Source organism: Neopelma chrysocephalum, unplaced genomic scaffold (assembly GCF_003984885.1).
Source record: "Neopelma chrysocephalum unplaced genomic scaffold, ASM398488v2 Primary Assembly neopelma1_59, whole genome shotgun sequence".
NCBI classification, from domain to species: Eukaryota; Metazoa; Chordata; class Aves; order Passeriformes; family Pipridae; genus Neopelma; species Neopelma chrysocephalum.
The window spans coordinates 7,734,846-7,758,457 of NW_020897714.1; the positions used below are offsets into that span (position 1 = coordinate 7,734,846).

The 23,612-nt window shown below is 37.3% G+C and overlaps 1 protein-coding gene across 4 annotated transcripts in view; it reads left to right on the forward strand.

Moving 5' to 3' along the window:
• TMTC2 (transmembrane and tetratricopeptide repeat containing 2) overlaps positions 1 to 23,612 on the forward strand; it is a 246,532-nt gene that overhangs the window by 122,195 nt on the left and 100,725 nt on the right. For all 4 annotated transcript variants that reach the window (XM_027679808.1, XM_027679809.1, XM_027679811.1 and 1 more), the window contains one exon: positions 20,515 to 21,343. In XM_027679808.1, coding sequence (XP_027535609.1) covers positions 20,515 to 21,343 — 829 coding nt within the window. The remainder of the gene's footprint in view (positions 1 to 20,514; positions 21,344 to 23,612) is intronic.

The window sequence follows — 23,612 nt, forward strand, 5'->3', positions numbered from 1 at the left end:
AGAGACATCAAGTTGCCCTGAGTGAAAAATAACTCAGGAGCACCTTGTTAGATATGGAAAATCCAAGCAGCAGCAACACATTCTGAGTTCTGGAAAACAATTGTATCAGGCATGAAGTCTCTTGTCATGATATGTGCATTCAGTGGAAAGGCTTCATAAATGCTAATACTTGCAAGCTAATTGTGTGTAGGTGGCTTAAAATATTTTTTTTCTTTTTCACTCCTCCAGAAGTACATAAACTTTTATGGAATACTGATATGTATTCCTACTCCCCAAGTGCAGAAGTAGGAAGGTATTCTGTTGGAACCTCTGAATTCAAAACAAAATTTTCTTTCAGTCTGCATCACTGGTATGCAAACCCTTCTTCATTCAAAATATACAGAAAAAAATAACAGAAAAAGATTTGTCTGAAGGTGTGTTTTCAGTCTGATTTTTTTCATTTTTGAAGGCAATGCTCAAAAAGGACTACCACTAACCTAATCCTCTCCTTATAGACCTGTGCCCACTGTGACCCAAGTCACTTTAATTACTCTTGTCATTTTGCCTTCTCTTGCTTTTGCATGGGATTTCCAAACCAATACTCCAGTTTTTGGGAGAGTTTGGGAGAGTGCACAGTGTTTGTGAGAGTTTGGATGCTATGTGTGTGCATAAATGTTCATTTTAATACCCCGGGAAGAGAAAAGTTCGTCATTTAGCTGAAAAATTCTCCAGTTTGGGGCCAAAGTTTTAAATACTTGCAGTAGCTATTGAAAATGTTCTTTGGGTTTTCTAATATTTATGAATCACTATCAAGGAGTAATACTTCATGTTCTGTTTGGCACTAAGTCACTTAATCCTTTGGTTTGACCAGTCTACTTAAAAGTGTTACCAAGATGGTAATTGGCAATTGTTTTTCCCCTCTTTTTTCCCTCCTTTGTAATAGAATATTCTCTGTGGCTACTTGATCAAATTTCTCAATCCCCTTACAGCTACTTTAGAGCTTTCAAAGAGTATTTGTTTCTTTTTTTCCTTTAAAAATAAAATAACTGGTTGTAGTGGCAGGAAAAGCTGCTCGAAAATGGTGTGCAGCTATTTAAATGCTTTAATATTTAAAAATAATAACATTATTTCATTTTCCCTTAGTAGTTCTAGAAAGTTTTATCCATTCTAGAAAACGTGACTAAGAGAGGGCAGTATAATGTGACTCCTATTCTTATAGCTAGTTATCACAGATATTTATCAGAAAAAGGAAAAAAACTGTTTACCTCAAAAGGCAGTGATGCAAAATGTAGATTTTCTCTGGAGGAATCTGACAGTATTTGCCTTCCCCCCCTCTGCCTCAGTATTCCCTGCTAAAATAGTTCCCATGTGTTGTATTTACCAACAGGTATTAAAGTGCTGTGGCAAGATGAGAAGGATTTGTAAGTATCCTGGGTTCTGTGAGTTTTTACCATTGACCCATTATTACCCTAGACAAGTTCGTTATTCTGTCTAGATTCTTTTTCTGTGGATTAGGAATAATAGTAGTAGAGTGTTTCCATTATTTCCATGAGTAGCTGTCCTCTAAAAAAGGTGCATTTCTATAGGCTGGTTTGCTATAAGTTTATTGATATATTTTTGGAAGTAGTAAAGTTAAACAGCTCAAGAGAGTTCAAGGTGAGATAGAAAGGAATGGGACTGTCTGTAAATAGTATTTATGGTGTAAATTCCTCTTCCTTGAAATACATACTCTATTTGTAGTTTTAGGTTTCAAGTATGAATGGAGTCCTTTTATAAAGTTTCTAAGAGACCAGCAATTTTAGAAGACACCTTTTTTTTGTCTGTGAGATTCCTGTACTGAGAAATGTTCCAAAAAGGAAAGATATATGGAATATTCAGTCTTAAAATTCTGAAGATTAATTTATGTCACGAAAAGGCCTGATGTCAGAATAATTTCAGAATATGATAATTCTGTCTAGTGGTAAAATTGCAGTTTTTCAGTTTGTAGTTTTACACCCTAAATTAAACTCCATTCATAGAGTTTAGTAACTTTTCTCGTCTTCCTCTCTTTCAGACTTCATTAAACCTTCATTCCTTCAAGAGAAATGGCAGTTAAACTAAGTGGTGGATCTTCCCCTTCTTTTATATATGTTAACTTTGTCAGACTCTAATCAGTTTTGTCAAATTGTATAATTTACAATAGCTATGAAGAAAGCAGTGTAAAGATTGGAATTACCTTAGTCTTTAGAGAAATGTGATTTGCATATAGATCTTGTAGTTTATGGGGAAATACTTGTGCTATTCAGTGGTAAGTTTCTTCATTCATGCTTTATCTTCTGCACTGGCTACCATAGCAGCGTGAAACCCTGCTCTATCTGCATAGTTCTGTTAACAGTTTACTCTTTACTGCAGCTAAGTTAGTTTGACACAGTGAAGGTTTTCTCTTGAAGAGGTGGTTGTTTCCCACCTGTACAGGCTTCCTTGCTGGTCTGCAAGTTCCGGGCCTCATGTGGGCCATGTTTGCGTATTATGCCAGATGTGCAATCAATTAGGAACTTGCACTGGAACATTTCACACTTTAAAAAGATTTCTATAAAATAGCATGACTGTTTGCCACCTGGGACAAGGCAAAACTCCAAGGAGGTGCCCAGAGTGAAAGGTCAGATTCCACAAATTTGCCCAGTGCTTCCCCTGCTGCTTCCCTCTTCCTGCTCTCTGTACAAGTACTGCACCTGATAAAGCACCACCCAGCATTTCCCAGCAGGGTCATGAATACTGAAAGCTCATCACAAGATGATTGACAACTTGATGGAAGTGCCTCAGCTCAGACATGATGGCCAAACTAGGCAGAATTCCCATTAGACATATTTATCTAGGAATAAATACAATTACTCTAATCCGTTGGACAAATTGTCTAATCTCATAGGTCTGCGTAGCAGAGAAGAAGGTGTCAGTAAGAATGTCAGTGTTGGCAGTGGAATTAACATTTACTGATGGTTTTCAATCATTGTGGAAAAATTGTGTGGGGTCAGAAGATCACTTCCTAAATAATTTCTGAAAATTCATTAATCCTTTTTAGGATTTCACACAAGACCTTGTTTAACGTGTACAAAGTGCTTGTTATATGGTATAGGGAAATCCATGTCTACCATTGGTTTAAGTTATTCACGAAAGTATTTCCTCAATAGTAGTCTGTTATGATAAATTTTTGGAAGGTAGCAACTTTTTGTACAAGATATTTTTATTGCTCATGGGCTGTACAGAGTAGGATCAAGGATGGACATGAGAAGATAAGAAAAACTGAGCTAATTCCTAAAATAACTCCTAAATGCTTAATGTTCCCAGATATGTTACACTTTCCAGGCTCATATTCCTATTTTAACTTGCTTTTCAAGGTAGAGCACTATATGGGTTGTCTGTGAACATTGCTCCATGACCAAGTACCTTGTGCACCTTTCTGTCAAGTGTAAAGGTGGACTCAGCACTGTCCCAGAGGGCTTGGCCTATAAGAACGGCTGACTGGTCATGGAAAAAAGAGATGCTGCTTTACAAAAGTACTACTTTTTTAATCTATTGTTGTAAACATCCAGTAACTTTCAATGTTTGCATATCAATCATACTTTAACTGTTCCAAATTTGCTCTTTGTGTTCTTTACTGTCTGGGTTTTTTTCTAGATGCAGTGGAGGACCATGGGGGGAATTTGAAATGGGTTATATCTTGGTTATATCAATGTATTGTTACTCTTCTGATTTTTCAACTGTTCACATCCTCTAATATCTGCTTTTTTTGTTGGCAAGACTGTTGAAAAGACGTCATTATGGCTGTGAAAACAGAAGTTAGACATATGCAGTAATACTTTTTATTTATCAGTCTGTTTACAGCTCAGACACACAGACCAGTGAAGGCTTAGGGGAAGTTTTTGACTTCATATAACATAAAGACGATTAGCCAACCAAAAATATCTCGAAGTAGCTTCCTTTGTTCTTCACTTGTTTATCCACCCCAAAAGCTAAGCTTGGATTTCTCAAAGCTGTTTTAGCCCTCTTTAGACTCTGCTGGAAACTTTCAGGCTTATCCCTAAGCAGTTAATGTTAATGAAAGAATGAAGGTAGTTAATTCGCGAAAGGAGATCAGTTTGTGTAAGCTCGTGGTTATTGTCAGTTGGAAACTGTCATGGCTAGCTGAAGAACAGTTGATTTATTCAGCCAAATAAATATACTATGGCAGTGGTAAAAAAACCAAACCAACGAAAAACCCCCAAAACCCCCAGTGAAAAAATTTTCAGTCTAGTTAGGTGTTGTGGAGATTGTCTATGTGTCTAGCAGGATGGCAGAGCTCTTAAGTGGTTTTTTTAGCAGCTCATCCAGCCGAGTCCCTGACAATTCATTGTATGAGTGTGCTCTCTCTGCCTTCAGTATCTGGAATTTTTCTTCAGTCTGAACAAGTATAGTCTATCAAAAATATCACTGCTTTAAACACCTGATCTTTAGTCCACTTGCCATCTCATTTTTTTCAGGTTCACTTTAAACAGTGTTATTTCACTGTCACACGTACTTTGCAAAGCTCCTTCTGCCTTGTCATGCTTAACTACTGCCCTGCCCTGCTCTTCCCTTACTTCTTACCAATCTGCAACCAGAAAAGGTGTCCCAGCTGGCTGCTAAAGATGGAGTTTCAGTTGGGGCAGCTGCTGGGAGGGGTGAGGAGGAAAGAGGGGTCTGTATTGCACTGAGAGTTGAGGTGGGCAGGGAAGGAAGAGCTGGGACTGATGTGGGAGGGCAGGGAAGGAAGGGAAGGAAAGAGGAGTTTCCTGGAGCAAGCTTTGAGTTGCTGCTTCTGCTCAACTGGAGGAAACAAAACGGATTTCAGGAGTAAGTTCCGTGTCTTAATCCCACACGTTTTGTTCGATGACATTTCTTATTCTTCAGGATATCCTTCTGGAAATGTTTTGCAATGCCCTTTGAGAAACCTGTTAAACTATTGGTAAAAAGTTTTGCTAGGTATGTGGAAGGGAATTAGTTAAATTTAGCAAAAAAAGAACATAGGAATAAAAGAACAAGGGGTTTAAATAGTAAAAGGAGAATTTAAAGAGTTACTTTATTGCAGAATTATCTAGTAACTACATTTGATCTTTGTACAATGATCCCCAGTCTTGTAGTTGGTGCTTTGGAACTTTGCAATTTCTTGGGGTTTTTGTTTGTTTGATTTTTTGTTTGTTTGTTTTGTGTTTTTTTTTTAAATTTTTTTTATTTTGTTTTGGTTTTTTGTTGATTTTTTGCTTGACTAACTGATTTTTGGAATTGCTGTGGGGTTTTTTTGGTTTTTTTTTGGAGGGGGAGTTAGTGGTTTTCTTTTTTCTTTTTGTTTTTTTGTTTGTTTGTTTGCTAAGTCTATTCATTTTGCATGCTCTCACAATCTGCAGTACAAAATGCAGTTACCGTGCAGAGGAAAACAAGCATTGTTTTTGTTATACATTTTTTCTTCTCTGAGATTTTCAATGGCCTAACTTAGCAGGTATATCCTGGCTAGTCAGATAGTTCTAAAGAGGTTTGAATGGTACACTTTCCATCCAGAAGGATATAAAACTGGGCCATTATGACTCAGTTATGGGTTTTAGGGGATATGAAAATTTTTTCAAGAGAAACCATTTTTCCTCCCATCTATTTTGGGCTGGAGGGAGTAGTGTTAGGCTGTCAAATGATTTTAATCTGGAGAATTTTGATTGAAGTTCAGAAAGAGCTTGCACATATTTAGTTGATGTTAACACAGTCACAATGACGTGTTCAGGACTGCAAATGTCTTTTCTTATCTAGAAACCCATACTGTGGCAGAAGCAAAATGAAGTTTCATAGGATTTAAAGCATACCACTCTTCAAAATATGTTCTTCACTTGCTTTTACAAATTTCTTTTCTCTAGAAATTAATACTCTTTGCATTTATTAAAAGAAGTTGAAATGTTATTCCTGCTTTTTTTTTTCTTTCTGTATTTGTGTCAACTCTTCCATTAACATATGGCCCAAAATAGTTGAACAGAGGGGTTGCATAATGGCACCTAATATATTTATACATGAAAAAGCAGTATTTAAAGTATTCAGTCATGTGGATCTGTCCAGATCAAGAACTCAACCACAGCATAAAGGGATTTGGGGTTACATTTTTAACATTTCTCATATAAATGTATCAAATCTCAAGTATTTCAAGAACAACCTAAGTTTTTTATGCTTTAACACACTGATGGATCTGAAGAAAAACAATATGCCACTTGTCCATTTTTTTCTTTTTTTTTTTTAATTGAAGGAAGGACATTTGCGTGAAAAAAAAGATCTTTGTGCAATCAGTGATGCAAGTTACCTTGAGCGTTAGCTAGATGGCACTGAAACATGCTTCTGCTGAGGTATCAAAGTGACTTGTCTGGAGCACAGTCTTTGTTAAATGAAATTTCAAGAATAAAATATCTCTTAACTGCTTCTTATACTTTTCTAACCATACTTAGATATCCCTAAGTCTTCATCTGAATGTATTTTTCTGTGAAGCATGCTCCTAATTTCACAAGCCTTTTCCTATTCACTAAGTATTTTGTCACAGAAAGACAACATGAGATTAAAAATGCTGGAATTCTTACAAAGAATATTATATTTTTTGATTTTTATTTCTTTTCAGAATTTGAAAGTCCATATTTTAACATACAAAGGATACCGTTTTCTTTCTCACTGATTTGTAAAATAACCTTTTCCAGTCTACTCCTATAGAAGGAAGCATGCTTAGCATTAATAACATTTTGAAATACAAATTCTATGTGAATTGCATTTGTGAGATAAAAGATAAAATTTACTTTCTAAGAAGTTAGCAGGTGTTCTAGCAATACTAGCTGTATCATCAGCTGGGGATCCTGCAGAGAGACCTTGACAAATTAGAGGACTGGGCAATCACCAGCCATATGAAGTTCAACAAGGGAAAGTGCCAGATTCTGCACCTGGGACAGGGCAATCCCAGGTGTTCATACAGACTGGGGAATGAGATGCTGCAAAGCGGTGCCATGGAAAGGGACCTGGGGGTCCTGGTGGATGGCAAGTTGAAGATGAGTCAGCAGTGCCCTGGCAGCCAGGAGGGCCAACCGTGTCTTGAGGGGCATCAGGCAAAGCATCACCAGCCAGTCGAGGGAGGTCATTGTAATGCTCTACTCTGCACTGGTGCAGCCTCACCTTGAATATTGTGTGCAGTTTTGGGCACCACAAAATAAGAAAGATATTAAGCTATTAGAGAGCACCCAGAGGAGGGCAATGAAGATGGTGAAGGGCCTTGAGGGGAGACCGTATGAATAGCAGCTGAGGTCACTTGGTCTGTTCAGCCTGGAGAAGACTGAGGGGAGACCTCATTGCAGTCTACAACTTCCTCATGAGGTGAAGAGGAGGGGCAGGCACTGATCTCTTCTCTGTGGTGACGAATTATAGGACCCAAGGGAATGACCTGAAGTTGTGTCAGGGGAGGTTTAGGTTGAATATTAGAAAGAGGTTCTTCACCCAGAGGGTGGTTGGACACTGGAAGAGGCTCCCCAGGGCAGTGGTCACAGCACCAAGCCTGGCAGAGTTCAAGAAGCATTTGGATGATACTCTCAGGCACATGGTGTGACTGTTGGGGTTGGTCCTGTGCAGGGCTAAGGGTTAGACTCCATGATCTTTGTGGGCCCCTTCCAACTCAGCATATACTGTGATTCTGTGATAACGCACTTTTACTGGCAAACCTTGGAAAATAAGGGAACTTGGCAAAAGTTTAAAGCAAGCATTTTACAAAGCATTGATTTAGTGAATTCCAACCCATCCAGGTTCAAGTTACCCATATACCATGAAAAGGAAATTAGGAGAAGAAGTAAAAGAGAGAAAGAGAGAAAGAAAGGAAGAAAGAAAGAAAGAAAGAATTAATTATAGCTACTACCTTAGATCTAGTATAGAACCAGCTAACACAGATCCAAGGACAATAGGGCCACGACAATGTGGAGGCCTCATGGTGTTGCTTTTATTTGCTCTGGACTCCTGTGGCCACCCACCCCTACCAGGTGGGGCTTCCAGTCTGCCAGCCATTTGGGATCTGATTTAGGGGCTCCAGGGGGTGTGGTGCGGAGCAGTGCTTCTGGTATGCCAGAAAGCTGCACTAGATGCTCTCAAGGAGACGGGATGTGGGGGCAGAGCACCATTCCACCATGGCAGAACTTTATCTGCCCTCCCCACACAGAGTTGTTTCGAGCCAGTAATAAGTTTTTTTTCCAGTCTCTCACAAATGCACCAAGAATCTTTAAAACTTTTTTAGTTTTTTTTTGAAATACAAATACTAAAGTAAAGCAGAATCTCATAAAAGAGACAAATTTATTGGATGATATATATTCAAATAGCTGTGTTTGAAAGCAGGTATTGTCCTTGCCTACTTTCATCCTCTCTTATTTTTCTGTTGTTTATTAGATGAATCTTTGTGGTTTCCTGTAGGTCTCCAGAAAAGTCTTTCAGTTGTCTTTGAGACCCAGTTCCCTACTTTTCTCAAGGCTCCTGTTCTTATCTTCATGGCTCGTTGCTTCCCACAGCTTTCCCTGCACTGCAGCAGCATTTCTTGGTTTGGTGCTCTCTGAGGACGAGCTCCCTCCTCCTTCCCAACATCCAGTTGAACCAGTGCATAGTTGCCTGGTAAGACAAGCAGTCAGTTTTGTGCTCTTTTGACAGTGCTCTTTTGACAAGCCACAGCCCTTTAGCAAAACATATACACGTACTGTAAACTGCGAGCAACGAATTATACACTTGTAACATCTGTCCCTGTGAGAATATCAGCTTTCACAGAAAAAAACCTCTAGCAAACCAATATACATAGTCCTCATGGTTTTGGCCAGTGCTTAAGAATGTAAACCTTTTTAATCTGGGATTTCAGAAAGCAAATAACAAAAATGAAAATGAAGTGGCTTTTCTAGCCTTCCAGTTATTTCTGTGATAAAATTCAGAGGCTGACTGTGGGTTTGATAGAAGTGAGGTCAGCCCCAGCTGTTAATGTTCTTGTCCAAGGGAGGCCTTTTGCAGGCAGTAGGAGGTGTTCTTCGTAATTTAACTGTTGGTTTAAACCCCTCTTTGTTTATACGTTTAGAATGTGGAAAGTTGTAAACCTTTACCAAGATGCAAAGGAGGAGATAGGGCAGTCGATTCTATACCATCACATTACCCAAGCCCAAAAGCTGTGTCTTCAAGTTCTGTTCATCTGTCACCTGCAGCTGAACCAGGTTCCTAGACACCATTCTTACCTTCTTTTAGGCATATACTAACAGGTTTAAGTGCAGAGTGCCTATAGAGCCTATCCATCCACTTTTGCTTCTGTGTCATCAGGATTTTTTAGTGCTTCATCCCGCTTGTGCAGTAGCATGCTGGGGCTGCTATATGGATGGTGAGCTCTGAGTGATGAGAATGTGCTGAGATAGATACTAAATTAAATACTTAATCAATGAGATGCTAGAGCTCAAGTCTCCTTCAAAACGAGGGACTCAAATCATGCATAGTCATGACAGTCTTAGGAAGAGAATAGTCTGGATAATGAGTAGAGACTGAAATGTGGAAATTCTGATTTTCTCTTAAAAAGAAAGGTGTTTCCATGAGTCTGTAAAGTCACTGAGCAAAAGGAAGAAAAATATATTGTCTTCTAAAAAAAAGTCTAGCTACCTAATTCTTCTAGTTGTGAAATTAAGACAGGTAGGATTTCGAAGGAATTTGGAGACTAGCCTTGACAAAGTGATGGTTTCTGTGGAGCCTGTGCTTTAAAGGTTTTCACTTTCAAACATTTGAGATTTTGATGCTTTTAAGTTGGAAGGTGCTTGAAAATGGAATTGCTGGAGTTTTCACCATTGTGATGTTTTTATAATTTTAATAATTTTCATCATTTTAATATTAAAATTTAATATTAGAAACACTAACCTCAGAAATCATCCCAGACAAACAACCCAGCAATACTGAAACAGTTTGTTCCAAAGAACTGCAAATACCACTACAGGATAGTCTTTACAGTTTAGTTTCTATTTAGATATGTGAATTGTGGAAGATGTAGATTTCAATAACTGGAAAAATGTTAAGGTTCCTTCATAGGGACTCCTGAAAAATTTAGCAGTTGACGTTTCTGTCTCTGAATGTATTTTGTTAATGATTTTTATGTTCTTGTACAGATAAGAAGGAATTTTAATGAAACTTCGAGATATGTAATTTAAAATGTTAGCCTTTTCAGTCACATTTTTCATCACTGACATAAATATTGCCAGCCAGATAAATCTATAAAGTGTGAGTACTCCTAGTCTTTAAAGGTTATTCTTATTTTTTCCTCTAAACAAGGTCAAGAAATGTATTTTGTTCATTGATTGGCAAAGTTGAAAAGTACGTGAATGATTAACAACTTCAGGTTGAAGATGTCCCTGCTCATTGCAGGGCTGTTGAATTAGATTACTTTAAATATTCCTTCCAACCCAAACTATTCTGTGACTCTACGAATATTTCACTTGGGTTTCCCAGGATGCAGTGTTCAGTTGTGTTAGATTTTACAAGACCCTAGACATAAAATGGTGGACACGTGGTTTTTGAAAAGCACTATTGCATTTCAGGATATTACTTGGTGGAAGCAAACAGTGAAAGGATCTAAGGGTGAAGAAGGATGAAAATAAAGTCATTGAAGGCTGTCACTTATGTTGGATATATGTGCAGCAGAAGCATGTTGGAGGAAAATTTCCAGATCACGTACTAAAGGAGTTTACTACTCTTTGTAATGCTTAATGATTCGTGTAATTGATACTTACATTGGGTAGAACCTTCTTGAACTCCATAGAAAGCATAATTACAATTCCTACTATGGTTAGAAATATAACATCTGAATTGAGGGAAGAATTAGAGCAAAAGGAGACAAAAGGTGGTTAAGCAATCTGCTTAATATAATTCAGCATATCAGTGTCAGAGTTGGTGATGGAAGAATTATCCTGATCTCTTATCATTTGTCAGGTGCATTTTGTCATAGTACTTGCAGCAAAACTTTGGAGAATCTCCACTTTTTGGGGTGCTTTGAGGATAGCTATACCATCTATGAGAGATAGATGAAGAAGGTTTCATAGGAAGTCTTAAGGTGCTTTTGACAGGAGAATGATGAGCTGACGATGGTTCTGTGGGTTGGGCAGATGGTTTGAAGTGCAGACAAACATGAGCAGTGAAGTTCATCTTACTATCTGAGGATTATCATGAAGCTGAAGATGTGCATACTTCCAAGGGACAAGAAAATATGTCACACAGCTTTCTGAAAGACTCAGGAATTTCGGGCTTTACTAGCATGACTTACTAGCATAGTGACCTATAAATAGACCCTGAAAACAAGCAGCTTGTGTAGAATGGATACTTTTAAGACTGCAGGGTGGGAGGAAATTTTGTGGCCATGTAATACTTCTTTGTGCATGATAGTTCAAGGACTTCTTGTTTTAATGTAGACTGTGTATCTTATGTTTAGTGGAACTTGGTTTTTTCCAAGACTAAGAAAAATGAAATGTTACTTCTTGAAGTATAGTAGTTGTAACTGTTCTCATACAAGTATTTCCATTACAAGTCTCAGTTTGCTGAAGAAGCAGGTATGTGTGTGTTTTGTTGCAATGCATGGCAAGACTTTAGCTGTCAGTGATATTCTTGGAAGTCATGGTTTGATAAGCATCTTTGGTAGCAGACATGGCTTAAGTCACACCACTTTCTTCAGCTTTCCAGTCCTCTATGCTGTCCCCTCATTGGGCTGACACAATGTCACTCTGCACAAGGAACTGATGACTCTGAAATCAATAGAAAAAAATAAACAAAAAGTTCCTAAAGTAGAATTACTGTCTAAATTCTCATATTGTCAAGAAGCCACAGTCTAAATTTAGGAAACAAAAGCAATTTGAGGCAATTATGCCTACATTTTTGATTTTAAGAATTCTGGCATACTGTGCTCCACTGTCTTCTCCCTAGCTTCTCACTGGTGTCCTTCCTTAGCAAACTCTTATAATGTAATCTGAAAGCCAAAATTAATAATTTCTAACATGCCAAGCCCTTATATCCCCATCTCATGTATGAAGATTATGGCATATAGTTTGCTTAAACATTACTTATATTTAAATAATTATTGGAGGCTGGATGTAGCTTTGATCTGAAAGTGGATTAAGGGGAAGGTTCTGGTTTGTGTGTAATTGAATTTGAGTCATCAGCACACTTTGTGCTCCTCTGAAGGGGAAAGTGCTGCAGGGAGACAGGTGACTGCCACAGGCCCCTCCAGGGTTTGCCAAGGAATGTTACCTCTCTGCTCTCTTATTGTGTTTTTGCCAAATGGTGTCTTGTTTCAGAGCACAATTTTTTCTTGTGTGCACTATGGAGTGTCTGACCTTAGGCAGCCTAATTTAGTTCATTAAACCTTGCTAACTGGTTTTATACTGAATTGTGTCTGTCTGCTAATCTCTACAAATCCATGTTGTAGATTTGAAAGCACTTACTAAAAACAAGCCAAAAACTCAAGATAGGAACAACTTTGAGGATTTTTATTTTGGTTGTGGTTTTACTGTAGCAGAACTGTTCAGTAATGTAGGTATTTGCATAATGTAACACAACCTATTCCAAATCTTGCCTTTTTTGAATTCTTGAAGAAATCCCACGCTCATTAAATAGCTCTCTGCTATGATAACTCACAGAGAGAACTGCTGTACTACAGCCTTCCTACTGAGTGAATTCTCGTTATAAATCATCTCTTTATGGCTTCAAAATGCTACGTTTCCAAACTTCACTCATTAATGAGACTGGAATGAATTTAATGATGGCTGGCTGCTTGCACCAGAGAGGTGCTAAGGAAAGACTGTTGCATTTACTTCCTTGATGTCCGAAACATGTTTGCAATGCATTGGACCTATAAACAAGGAATTACCAGGGATAGCTGCATGTGTCTGTGTGAATGAGTATGTGCAGGCAATGTGATTTCTATTTGCACCATTTTTTTTTCTTCCTCTTTATTGTTTCTGAAAAGCTGACAAACTTATTTAAAACAAATGTTTTGATAACGGTAGTGAATGTATTTAAAAAAAAATAAATTTCTTCAGTTCTTCTAAAAGAGTATGTAATTTTCCAGAGAAACTGGAGTGTTAAACTAATTTGACCACAGATCATTACTTCACAGGACATATTAAATATTTTGTTTTAAGCTAAACAAGATAACTGTGTAGGCTTTCAAGTAAGTTTGATGTAACTGGTTAAGGGGTTTCAGCATACCCCTTACAGTACCAGTAACTGACCTCTTTTAAGTACTTTACCCCCTAATAGTTTGGTTGAGAAGTATCTTGGTATTGCTTCAGAGGAGGTTGGTAACTGCCTCATTTCTTCACATTAGCTTAATGGAGAGCAATGGCATTCCATGTCATGAAGTAAGCTGTGTTATCCATATTCTACTTCACTATTTTTAATCTCTCTTTATTTGGATTATTAAGAATTTGATTTGGCATTACTGAGGTCAGCAATTGCTTTACCTTTAACTCTGTCTCTGATTCAGACCCTGGTAATGCAGTTTGTATTTTTAAAAGGCTGCGCTTAAATATCCTTAAAAAGGTATCTAGACTGAAAAATAACACTGATATTTTTTATATTGGTTTTTAAATATTTCATGTGTAGGGAAACAAAGTAGAGGACATCCTATTCAATGTATTCTGTTATTTTTATCAAGCATACTTCTGAGAAAGTTTTTTGTTGAAGTGTTTAAAATTTTAATTATTAGCTAAATATTCTTATATTTGTGCATTTCTACTCCTGTGATGTCTTTGCCATTATTGAGTAGTGATTACTTAAGTGGTTAGCCAGAGCTGTTTTCTGCAAAAAGTTTAATTTGTTCTCTCTATTCATTTTCTAATAGGTATTCATTCCCATTTCTATTTAGTGTATTCAATAGGGAATGAATAAAAAAAAAACTTCCTCGGTAATTAACATAGGACCCAGCAAGCTCTCTCTTCTTCAAATTAGTCTTTGACCATAACCAATTCTATTAAAAGGCTAGTGATCTAATGAAAAAGAGGAACAAATGAAACTGTTATTAAAATGGTAATTTTCCCAGTCTTACTTCTCAAGATTGCACTACTTACTAGTCAGGCCTAAAAAGGTTGTTCATGTAATTTCTTTTGTAAGTTGGTTTGGGTTTTTTTTTTCTACTCCAATGTGTTATTTTTCAAACTTCCAAGCATATATCTCCAGAATTTTATTGCCAGTGCTTCATAGCTACCTGGTTAGCTACATGGAAGGCAAGCCTAGGTTAGGTGAGAAAAGAGCATGTACATGTGCTTCACACTGTTTGTTTAGACTAGGAGTTTGAAAGGAATTCCTGTCAATACACTTGAAAACCAAGCTTTTCACTAGTGGTGGTGACCTACTATTTGTTAGCATTCTTTGTGAATTACCTGTCATCTGCTGTTGGTCAGACTTTGAATCTTGAAGGTGTGAAGTTCTCACTGTAAGTCGCTTTTCTGAAGGCTTTGAGACTGTTAGCCATTGCTGTGTTGCTTTTAGCCTCTCCAGTTCTTTGTGGTTCCCATTGTCTGAAATGTGATGCTAGTGTAGCATAGAATAAGTAGTAATTAAACAGAGATTGCATCCAGACCACAGGAGATGTCCTTTAGGCTATTATTTATAATAAGGACTGCATCTGAAAGAAACCATCAGTAAGTGGCCGATACTGTAAAATGTATTCCTACTTCTAAAGGGTACTGACTTCAAACATAATAGTTATGCTGTTTGTGTCTTTTGGCCATCCTATTGTACCTACGCATAAATAAATATGTTTTGTGGAGGTAGAAGGGAGATGAGGGAGGTGGGATCTTTTAAATAATTTTTAGTTACAGCAAAACCAATATTCAGTTTTTGTCACACAGATAGGTTCTGAGTTACTTAACTTTTCCTTGTCTTGCTGAGCTGCTAGATCTGTAAATAAAATATCTGCATAAAAATCAACTTTAAATATTCTTTTTTTTTGAATTAAATAAGTGACTACTTGTATGATCTTAAATGAATCTTTCTTGATAGTATAAAATGCCTTCTGAGTTGATAAGCAGGCTCTGTGTTTGATGTGGACTTTCAATACTATTTGTGTTTCTCTTTGAAATGTTAGAGGTTTTTTAACCTTTACTAGAAGAATTAGAATTAAATGTTCAAATTTGTAATATATTTTCTTTGTTATAAGTATAGTTTCAAGATAACTTTGCTGCTTCTTCTTTTGCCATACTTCAAAAGTATAAATAAAACAAACAAAACACCTCAATTTTTTTCAGTTGGCAAAGAGAAACCCCAAAAAACCCACATGTAAGATGCTGCTTGTTTTCCATGATCCACTCCAGAATCCTGTTACCCACTGTAGCAACTGACTTGTAACTTGATGGGCATCCAGCTGATAGATTTCTATTACATCTACAGAGGTTGTCCTGTCAAACACAGAGCCAACTTGCTATTTATCCCACATACAGAAATTGATGACTTCATTCTACGGGGTTGATAAAGTTGCTTAGTCATTGCCAGAGGGTTAAATTGGGATTAAATGACATTTTTGCTTGTAAAATCCATTTCTATTTGCATTAGTCAGTTAAATGTGTCTGTTTACATTCTTACAGTGTTTGTTTTTCTCACACTGCATATTAAACCAGCCCATAGGCTTTAATTTTCCTTTATGGCTGTCTTATTAGCGTAAGAAACATGAAATGTGCCATAATAATTTTTGGTGGTAGGTAGGTAGGTAGGATTGCAGTCTGTACTCTTTAAGAGTCACTTTATAGTTTTCTCTTTTTTTCTTAAGCATGGCTGTACATTGCATAGAAGAGCAGAGTTAAAGGCCACTTCCATTTCAGTACTGTGACCTGGCAGGGGTTGTGACAAATAGCTTCATTCCTGGTGGGGGTATGTTTTGAGTTCTAGTTCTGCTCAAATTTGGCTGAGCTGTGATCCAAGAGCCTCTACCTACTATAGAAACAAAATACTGTCAGTCTTGTGATCTGGCAGCATTTTACTACTATGGGAAGTCCCAGTTTTCAAGCCAATATATTTTTAAGGAGCTCTAAGCTGGAAAAGAAACTCTTGTGAGTAATGCCTGGTGACTTATCTACTTTCATTTCTGCATTTCCCGAGTTCTTAAAATAACATTTTGTGTGTGATGATTTTCATATCTGGACTGTCTTAACCATGTGCTGTATTAATGCTGCTTTGTGAAGTGGACAAGGTGAGGTTAAAAGAACAGTGTCCTTTGAAAATGCTTTGGATACCACTTAGATGATGACTGAGCTTTGGCAGGGGCTGCCCAATGAAGAAATCTGCTCCAGTGCCTTATTGAAGAGCCATATAATGAAGTGAGGAATTAGGACTTAATGTAAGGGAAATGTGCAATGTGGGTGGGTCACGCAGATGGATTTTGATAGGGTAATGGAAAAGGTTTCTACAGTCACAAAGACTAAAATGGTAGTGGTGGTACTTGCCTATTAGCAGGCAGGAGAGATGTTAAATCTGATCTAAATCAGTGCTCATTTTTTCCCCAGATGAAAATGACTACTTAAGAAAGTACTACTTAGAGGATTTATGGGGGTGTCAAAACATATGGCAGATGGGCTGGATTGAGACTCATGAGTATAGTAATCCAAATCCTTTCTGCCAAGCATTACAGAGGATCTCTTCTGCTGCTGGACTGCACTAAATGTACACAGTCAGGTCAGAGGAGCACAGGCTGTCAGGAGGCTCAGAGAAGAGTTACTAGTGAAAGTGCTGGTCTGAGCAGAGTTCATTTTGAAAGCACTTTCTTTGCAGCCAAAAGTCTACTGGGAAATTGGCTATATTATTTAATTTTAATGAATTGCTGGAATGATTTTTTTTTCAAATTGCTTCAATGATTTTCATGCAAAGCCTGGGAAAAAGTAAAGCCAAAATGTGTGCTAAACCTTTCTCATTCTCTCTTACTATATTAGCACAGAGGGCTAAAAGCTGTGCAAAAGTCATGAATGTTGAGAGAGGAAAAAAGGGAAATGAGTTGGTTTTTCCTTTCTAGGCCAGTGCTGTGTGATTTAAAAATAAAAAAAGAAAAAAAAAAAGGAAGAAAAAGAGACTACTTTAAATTGTTGTGACAGAAGTTTGAAGTGTTAGGGACTGTTTTAATCTTGGTTCTAGACTGAGTCTCCTCTGAAATCTGAAAATTCACAATGGCATGTCAGTGTTACACTGGTTATTGCTAACTGAAGTTAACATGTAGCTAATTTTAAAAAGTTGTAAAGCTACTGAATTTTGAAAAGATCCATGTCTGAAATAGTTTCTGGGGAAGGATGCAAATCATTTGTGGCTGAGGCAACAACAGGATATTTGCAGTTCATTCCTGTAGTCAGTTAACTAAGCTAAAGAATCCATCAGAGCTCCTTCTCCAGTTAAGTAGTGCTTTACTGCATGATAAATTGATATGCTGGTGTGGAAAACCATCTACTCAGATATCTCTGAGCTCCATGAGTGAATGCTTAGGTATTTCTTTTGACAATTATGTAAAATGCTTAAAAATAGTAAAAAAGTTTAGTTAAAGTATGAAACACAGTACTGTATATGGATAATTTGTGTTCTTTGTAGAACCAACATGGATGTGAGGATACAGATCTTAGAGATCTTAAATGTAAGCTTAAATGGGAGGCTGCAATAGTTACTCTAGCAACGAAGATGGATTAGCTCAGAGGTAGAGATTGTTAGCATTTCCAGGGATAAATGCGAGAGGCAAACTTTTAATTGTTACTATTTTATGACCTATAGGAAGACCTGAAAGTTTTTAGGAGGTTTCACTATTATCCACAAGGAATGGCATTTCTGCCCTAGCATGGTTTTGTCAGAGAACTTTGTAATGTGAACTTTCTTGGCATTTAATTGAAAATTGCAATGGTTAGGACTTAAGGAAAGTGAGATTTTCTTCCAGTTGATAAGTAAGTATTAACAAAATAAGAAAACAGTCTAATCAGACCATGATGATCTGTTAATCAAATTTTATTTTCTTAGTATTTGAGCTATCTTAATTTTTTGAGTGGTATCTAGCCATCCAGCAAAGACTTACTCTGAATTTATAATTCAAACAAGCAAAGAAAAATCTTTCACTTCCCATCTTCTTTCTGTCAAGCAATCTCTTCTGCCTAAGAGACTCCATAAGAATTTATAAAAGGAAAAAAAAATGTCACATTTAACATTTGAGAGGTTGTCTATATGCATCATCCATCATCCATCCATCCATCATGGCTAGGCTTTGCGAACGAAGATTTGGGAAGGGCTCTACCCACGTTTGTTGCAATGTCTATATGCATGTTTGAAGGAAATGAGTTTGAAAATAATTGAGCCAGATGGGTGGGCAGAAAAAATTTCATGTAGCAAAATATGACAGGAATGAAAGGACAAGTTGAACCAGGGACATAAGGTTTTGCTAAGGGCATACATGCAAATCCATGAAATCTGAATAATCTTTTTATTCCAAAGATAAACTTAGTTGGTAGTTTCAGTGATAACCAGTTTACACAGCTTTATAACATTAAAAGCATTTAAGCAGTTTTGGCAGGCATGGATGAAACCGTATCTGAGATGAGTTGCAAAGTATTATCCAGCTTACAAATTAAAGTTCTAATAGGCTTTCTAGGGAATGTAGCTATCATGAAGTGTAGATATGGGTTTTGGTTGATATATTACCAAAAACATGTGGATTTTTCAAGATATAGAGATATACAAAAGCTAATACAACAAACTGGAATTAATATGGCAAATTAAATCTGTGGACCCAGGCTTTACTTCATGTATAAAAAGTGCCAGCGTTTTTTAGATGTTTCTGATACAAGTGCCTAAATGTTCTCATAAGTTTGTTTGTTCCCTACTACTGCCTCCATTAAATTCTTCCATGTTGCATCAAAACTGAATTAATTAATCTGCCATTTAATATTTTAAACTTCACAAGGAGAAACTCTGTAGAATGTGAAAAGGAATAAATTTCTTCATGATCATTTATAAATGATCACGACTAGACTTATCATCTTGTTAATAGAACATCAGTAAACTGAAGGTAGAAAACTATTAATTGACCTAAAATGAAACAGCACTATCATCTGTATTTCATGATATCGAGGGTTGAGGCCGCCCACAAAGGAGAAAAGTGAACTGTTTTGAGGAAATAAGATAAAACATTCCAGTGTGAGGTTCTGCTTCTGAATAACTAAGTAGATATTGAATAACCACGCCAGGAATGTGTAGTATGAGAAGGAAAAAACAGTTCTAATAAAATGAAAAATGATTGACAAATAGTTCCTTCCAATAATGGGGGGAAAGATTATCAAAGCACTTACACTGTATCTAGAACTATTTGGTAAATAGATTATTTTTTTCTTACAAAAAGCATCTGAGAAATTGAAATATAAAAATGCACATATTTTAGCTTCTAGAGATTCTACTGCAAAGAGAGAGTAATGTAAACCAGCTTGCATTTAGGGCGCCCATGTAATTGAGAGCAGAACTTACCCAAGAAGCATCTCCTGCTGGAAAATGTGGAGTTATTCCATAAAAAAGTGGGGGTTCTTCAAGTTGGTAAAATGATGATATGGATAGGTGGAGTCAGCTGCGTGATTCACATAATATTATTTAGATGTGTAAGAAGATGTGAAAGGTTTTGAAGCACTTATTTAATATGGTGCACTTGCAGAAAAGCACTCAATGTATTGTTTGGCTATGAGATCACAGAGTTGTTAGGGTTGAACAGGACCTCTGGAGATCATCTAGTTCAACCCCCCTGCCAAGGCAGGGTCCCCTACAGCAGGTTATAAAGGAACGTGTCTAGGTGGGTTCTGAATGTCTCCGGAGGGGGAGACTCCATGACCTTCCTGAGCAGCCTCTTCCAATGCTCTGCCACCCTCAATATAGAGAAGTTCTTCCTCATGTTGAAGTTAAATTTTCTGTGTTTTATTCAAAATAAAGTGGGACTTTCAATAGTAGGTAGATCTTAAGGCTCCAAACGATCACTGTAGTTAATAGGTAGGAGGTAGGAGACCTAAACACGGAGTCCTCATCCGTTTTCCTCTCTTGCCTTCTTGGAAAGTTTAATCAGTTCTCTGGTGAAATGCCTTAGGAGAGACTTTTGTTAGGGAAAACGGAATTGGAACATTATTTAGACTTTAAATCTAGTTAAGGCAAAGGATTTTGGAGGTTATGTAGGAACTATTGTAAGATTTAATAAATTCCTCTAAAATAAAGAGTTTTCAAAGGGTTACACAACTAAATCTTAAGCAAGGACTGACAGCCCTCAAATGTCTGAAGGCTTGACTCTGATACAGGCTTGATACAGCTTAAATGAAAGAGCCAGTTCTGTTAGTCTGTGGTCAACAGCATACCCCAGCATTTTGTGATCCAAATGTCAGAGATTGAGATCTATTGTGCTTGTTTCTATTACTGAAAAAGGTTGTAACAGATGATTTCTTAGTTTATTTTGTATATAATTTACACAACTAAATACATGGTGTTGATTTATGCAATTTTTTTTTCCAGAGAAAGAATTTGACCCTGTTCTTCAGCATTGGTTTATTGACTTCCTGGGGCACTGCACTGCTGGGTGTTCGCTTATACTGGATGGGCAACAAGCCCCCAAGTTTTTCCAACTCTGACAATCCAGCAGCTGACTCAGACAGTTTTCTCACACGTACGCTGACCTTCTTTTACTTGCCAACCAAGAACCTCTGGCTGTTGCTGTGCCCAGATACCCTCAGCTTTGATTGGTCTATGGATGCTGTGCCTCTTCTAAAAGCAGTCAGTGACTGGAGGAATCTACACACTGTGGCCTTCTATGCTGGTCTCCTCCTCCTTGCCTACTTCAGCCTGAAGGGCTCCAGCAATGAGAGAGAATGCAATGGGAGAACTGTAATGAATGGGAAGCAAAATGCTAATGGGCATAGCTGCCACTCAGAAATGGAGTACAAGACGCTGGAGGTGAAGTCAAGCTTTGCATCAAAAGAAGAGAATGGCATAAAAAAGCATGAAATTAAGAAACTGCAGCTTCCTTCAACTGAGAACATTGTCATTCTGTCTCTCTCTTTGTTAATAGTGCCCTTTGTTCCTGCCACAAACCTATTTTTCTATGTTGGCTTTGTAATAGCAGAGCGTGTGCTGTATGTTCCTAGTATGGGCTTCTGCCTGCTGGTTACAGTAGGTGTCAGGGCCCTTTATGTCAAAGCCCAAAAGCGCTTTTTGAAGAACTTGGTTTTTTGTTCCACTGCTGCATTAATTATTTTCTATGGACTCAAGACTGTTGTCAGGAATGGGGACTGGCAGAATGAAGAGATGCTGTATAGATCAGGGATAAAAGTAAACCCTGCTAAAGGTAATTTTTGCTCTTTATGGTGAATGCTTTACTTATTCCAATCTGTCTCTGCATTTGAATTGTCTGGTTTTATCAGCTACATCTAAAGAGTATACTTGGGGAATGTCCTTTCAAGTTCCAGTGGTATGTGCATTAGTAAAAAATGAAGAAAAGCAGGAATATGTTTTGATTAGGTGTTACAGGTTTGGCATTAACATGGAGAAAATGAGACCCTAAGGTAAGAGGATACTTTCTTTTTCACTAATATTAGTTCTGTATTTTGAAATTAAAGATACATTATTAGTATTACAGACCCCACCCTGGTAGTTTTCCATTTAGAATCTGGTATCTATCATGCTAATGAAGATTTTTCATATATTCACCAAATGTTCTGTTTTCTTTGACTAGAAAATATAAGAAAAAGTAAAGGACAGCATCAGGGAAGTGCTGTTTCTTTATTTCATCTGATGCAAATTATATCAATACTACATAATAAAAATGAGGAAATGAGGTCATATAATTCAGCCTAGGAAATGACTGTAGTTCCCCCTGCATACAAGTACTGTGAAGAGTTATTGTCAAATACTTATGCCTTCCTGTTAATGTATAAATGTCAGGTATTCGTAACATTGCCCAGCTACGTCTCTTGAAGGTTGTATCTACGCGGTAATGAAAAGTGACCACAGCTAGTGAAAACACATCCAAATAGGCAGTAAACCTGCTAGTTTAGGGATCACTAACAACGTTTAGCTGTAGCTCTGTGGTTTCAGCATATACAGCAGATCCAGCTGGGAACCTGAGCTCCATGCTGCCTGTCTGTACTGCTCTTGGCACACATGCAAGTTTATATGAGAATGGTAAAAATACCACCTGTGAGTGCAATGTAGATATTGACTAAACCTTCCTTATTCACAAATTGTCAGAAGTGAGAAGGGATCAGTTGACTGCTTTGCCTGTTTGTGAAAGAAAAATTTGACAGTACCTGAACACTGGAGTTTTTTCAGTCCCCTGCTCAGTAACCCATTATATGATGCAAAGCCATCTGCTGACAGAGTTGTGCTTCTTAATTGAACAGTTATATATGCCATAGTCTAAAAGCTGTGATGGTAAGAAGCAAATGCAGGTGTTTACTGTGAACTGATAGGGAGTGAAAATATCAGATTTGGCAGATAATATGCCTTGCAAACCAGCATTATGGTAGTTCGTCAATCTGATTTTGTAACACTTCTTCATATCCTTTCTCACCCTAGGAAAATTATTAAATTTGTTGCTGCAGTAAGTGACTTTTGTTAATTGTGAACAAGCACATCCCCTTTATTTTACTTTTTTTCCAAAATTAGCAGAGGAGAGAAAGAAATGAAGCAAATGAAAAGCGAGACAGCAGGCCAGAGCGGTTATACAAGGCTCTGAGACTTACCAGTTTAGTAACAATATAAAGCTTGCACTAAAACATTGGCATTCCTTGGAAAGAAAAGAATGTGTATGCACTTAATTAGTTAATGTATGTTCCATTTTTGCTCTTGGTGAGATCCCCAGATATTAATAGTTGTCTGCTTGCATAGAGCCAAATTTTATGATTTAAAAAAAAAAAAAAGCCAGTTTTTGTCCAATAGTAGGATTGACTGCAGCATTGTCTGGAAATTAGACTACTGCCTATTATGCTCCCAGGAGACAAAATGAGCTATTTTCATCATACAAATCTCAGTATGCACAGACTCATGTATATATGAGCATCTGGTTTCATACCATATAAGCTGACATTAAGTGTCTTGTAAGATATGCAAAAGCAAAGACAACATGTCAGTGTGATGATATAGACATGACTGAGCTGACTTTAAATCTCCTTAAAATACTTTGTTAAACTTCTACTGAATATTTACTAGCCCACACACATTGTAACAAAGCTGGGTATAAGAAACTCCCAGCTAAAGCGACCTGTCACTAAACTATTCATTATTGTGAATACTTCTAAGATTATCCCTGGCTTTGACTATGCTAATTTTATTTTCTGTTTCTCATACAATCAGGCAAGTCTGACTGGACTAGACTGGCTGCCAATCCTGCCAAAGCATTAGGAGATCAACAATTCAAACTACTCTTCAGTAATTAAATGAGGTTGACATAGGAAAAACAATTTATTTTTGTTTGCCTCTTTTTTTTAGTTTTATGAATGCTAGTGATAAATAGGCTATTCAGAGAGTGAGACAATGGCCTACTCAGTCAAACAGTAGAGTGGAGAAGTGTTTTCCTTATTTTTAGGCTACTAAGAAGAGGCTGTCACTCCTCATTT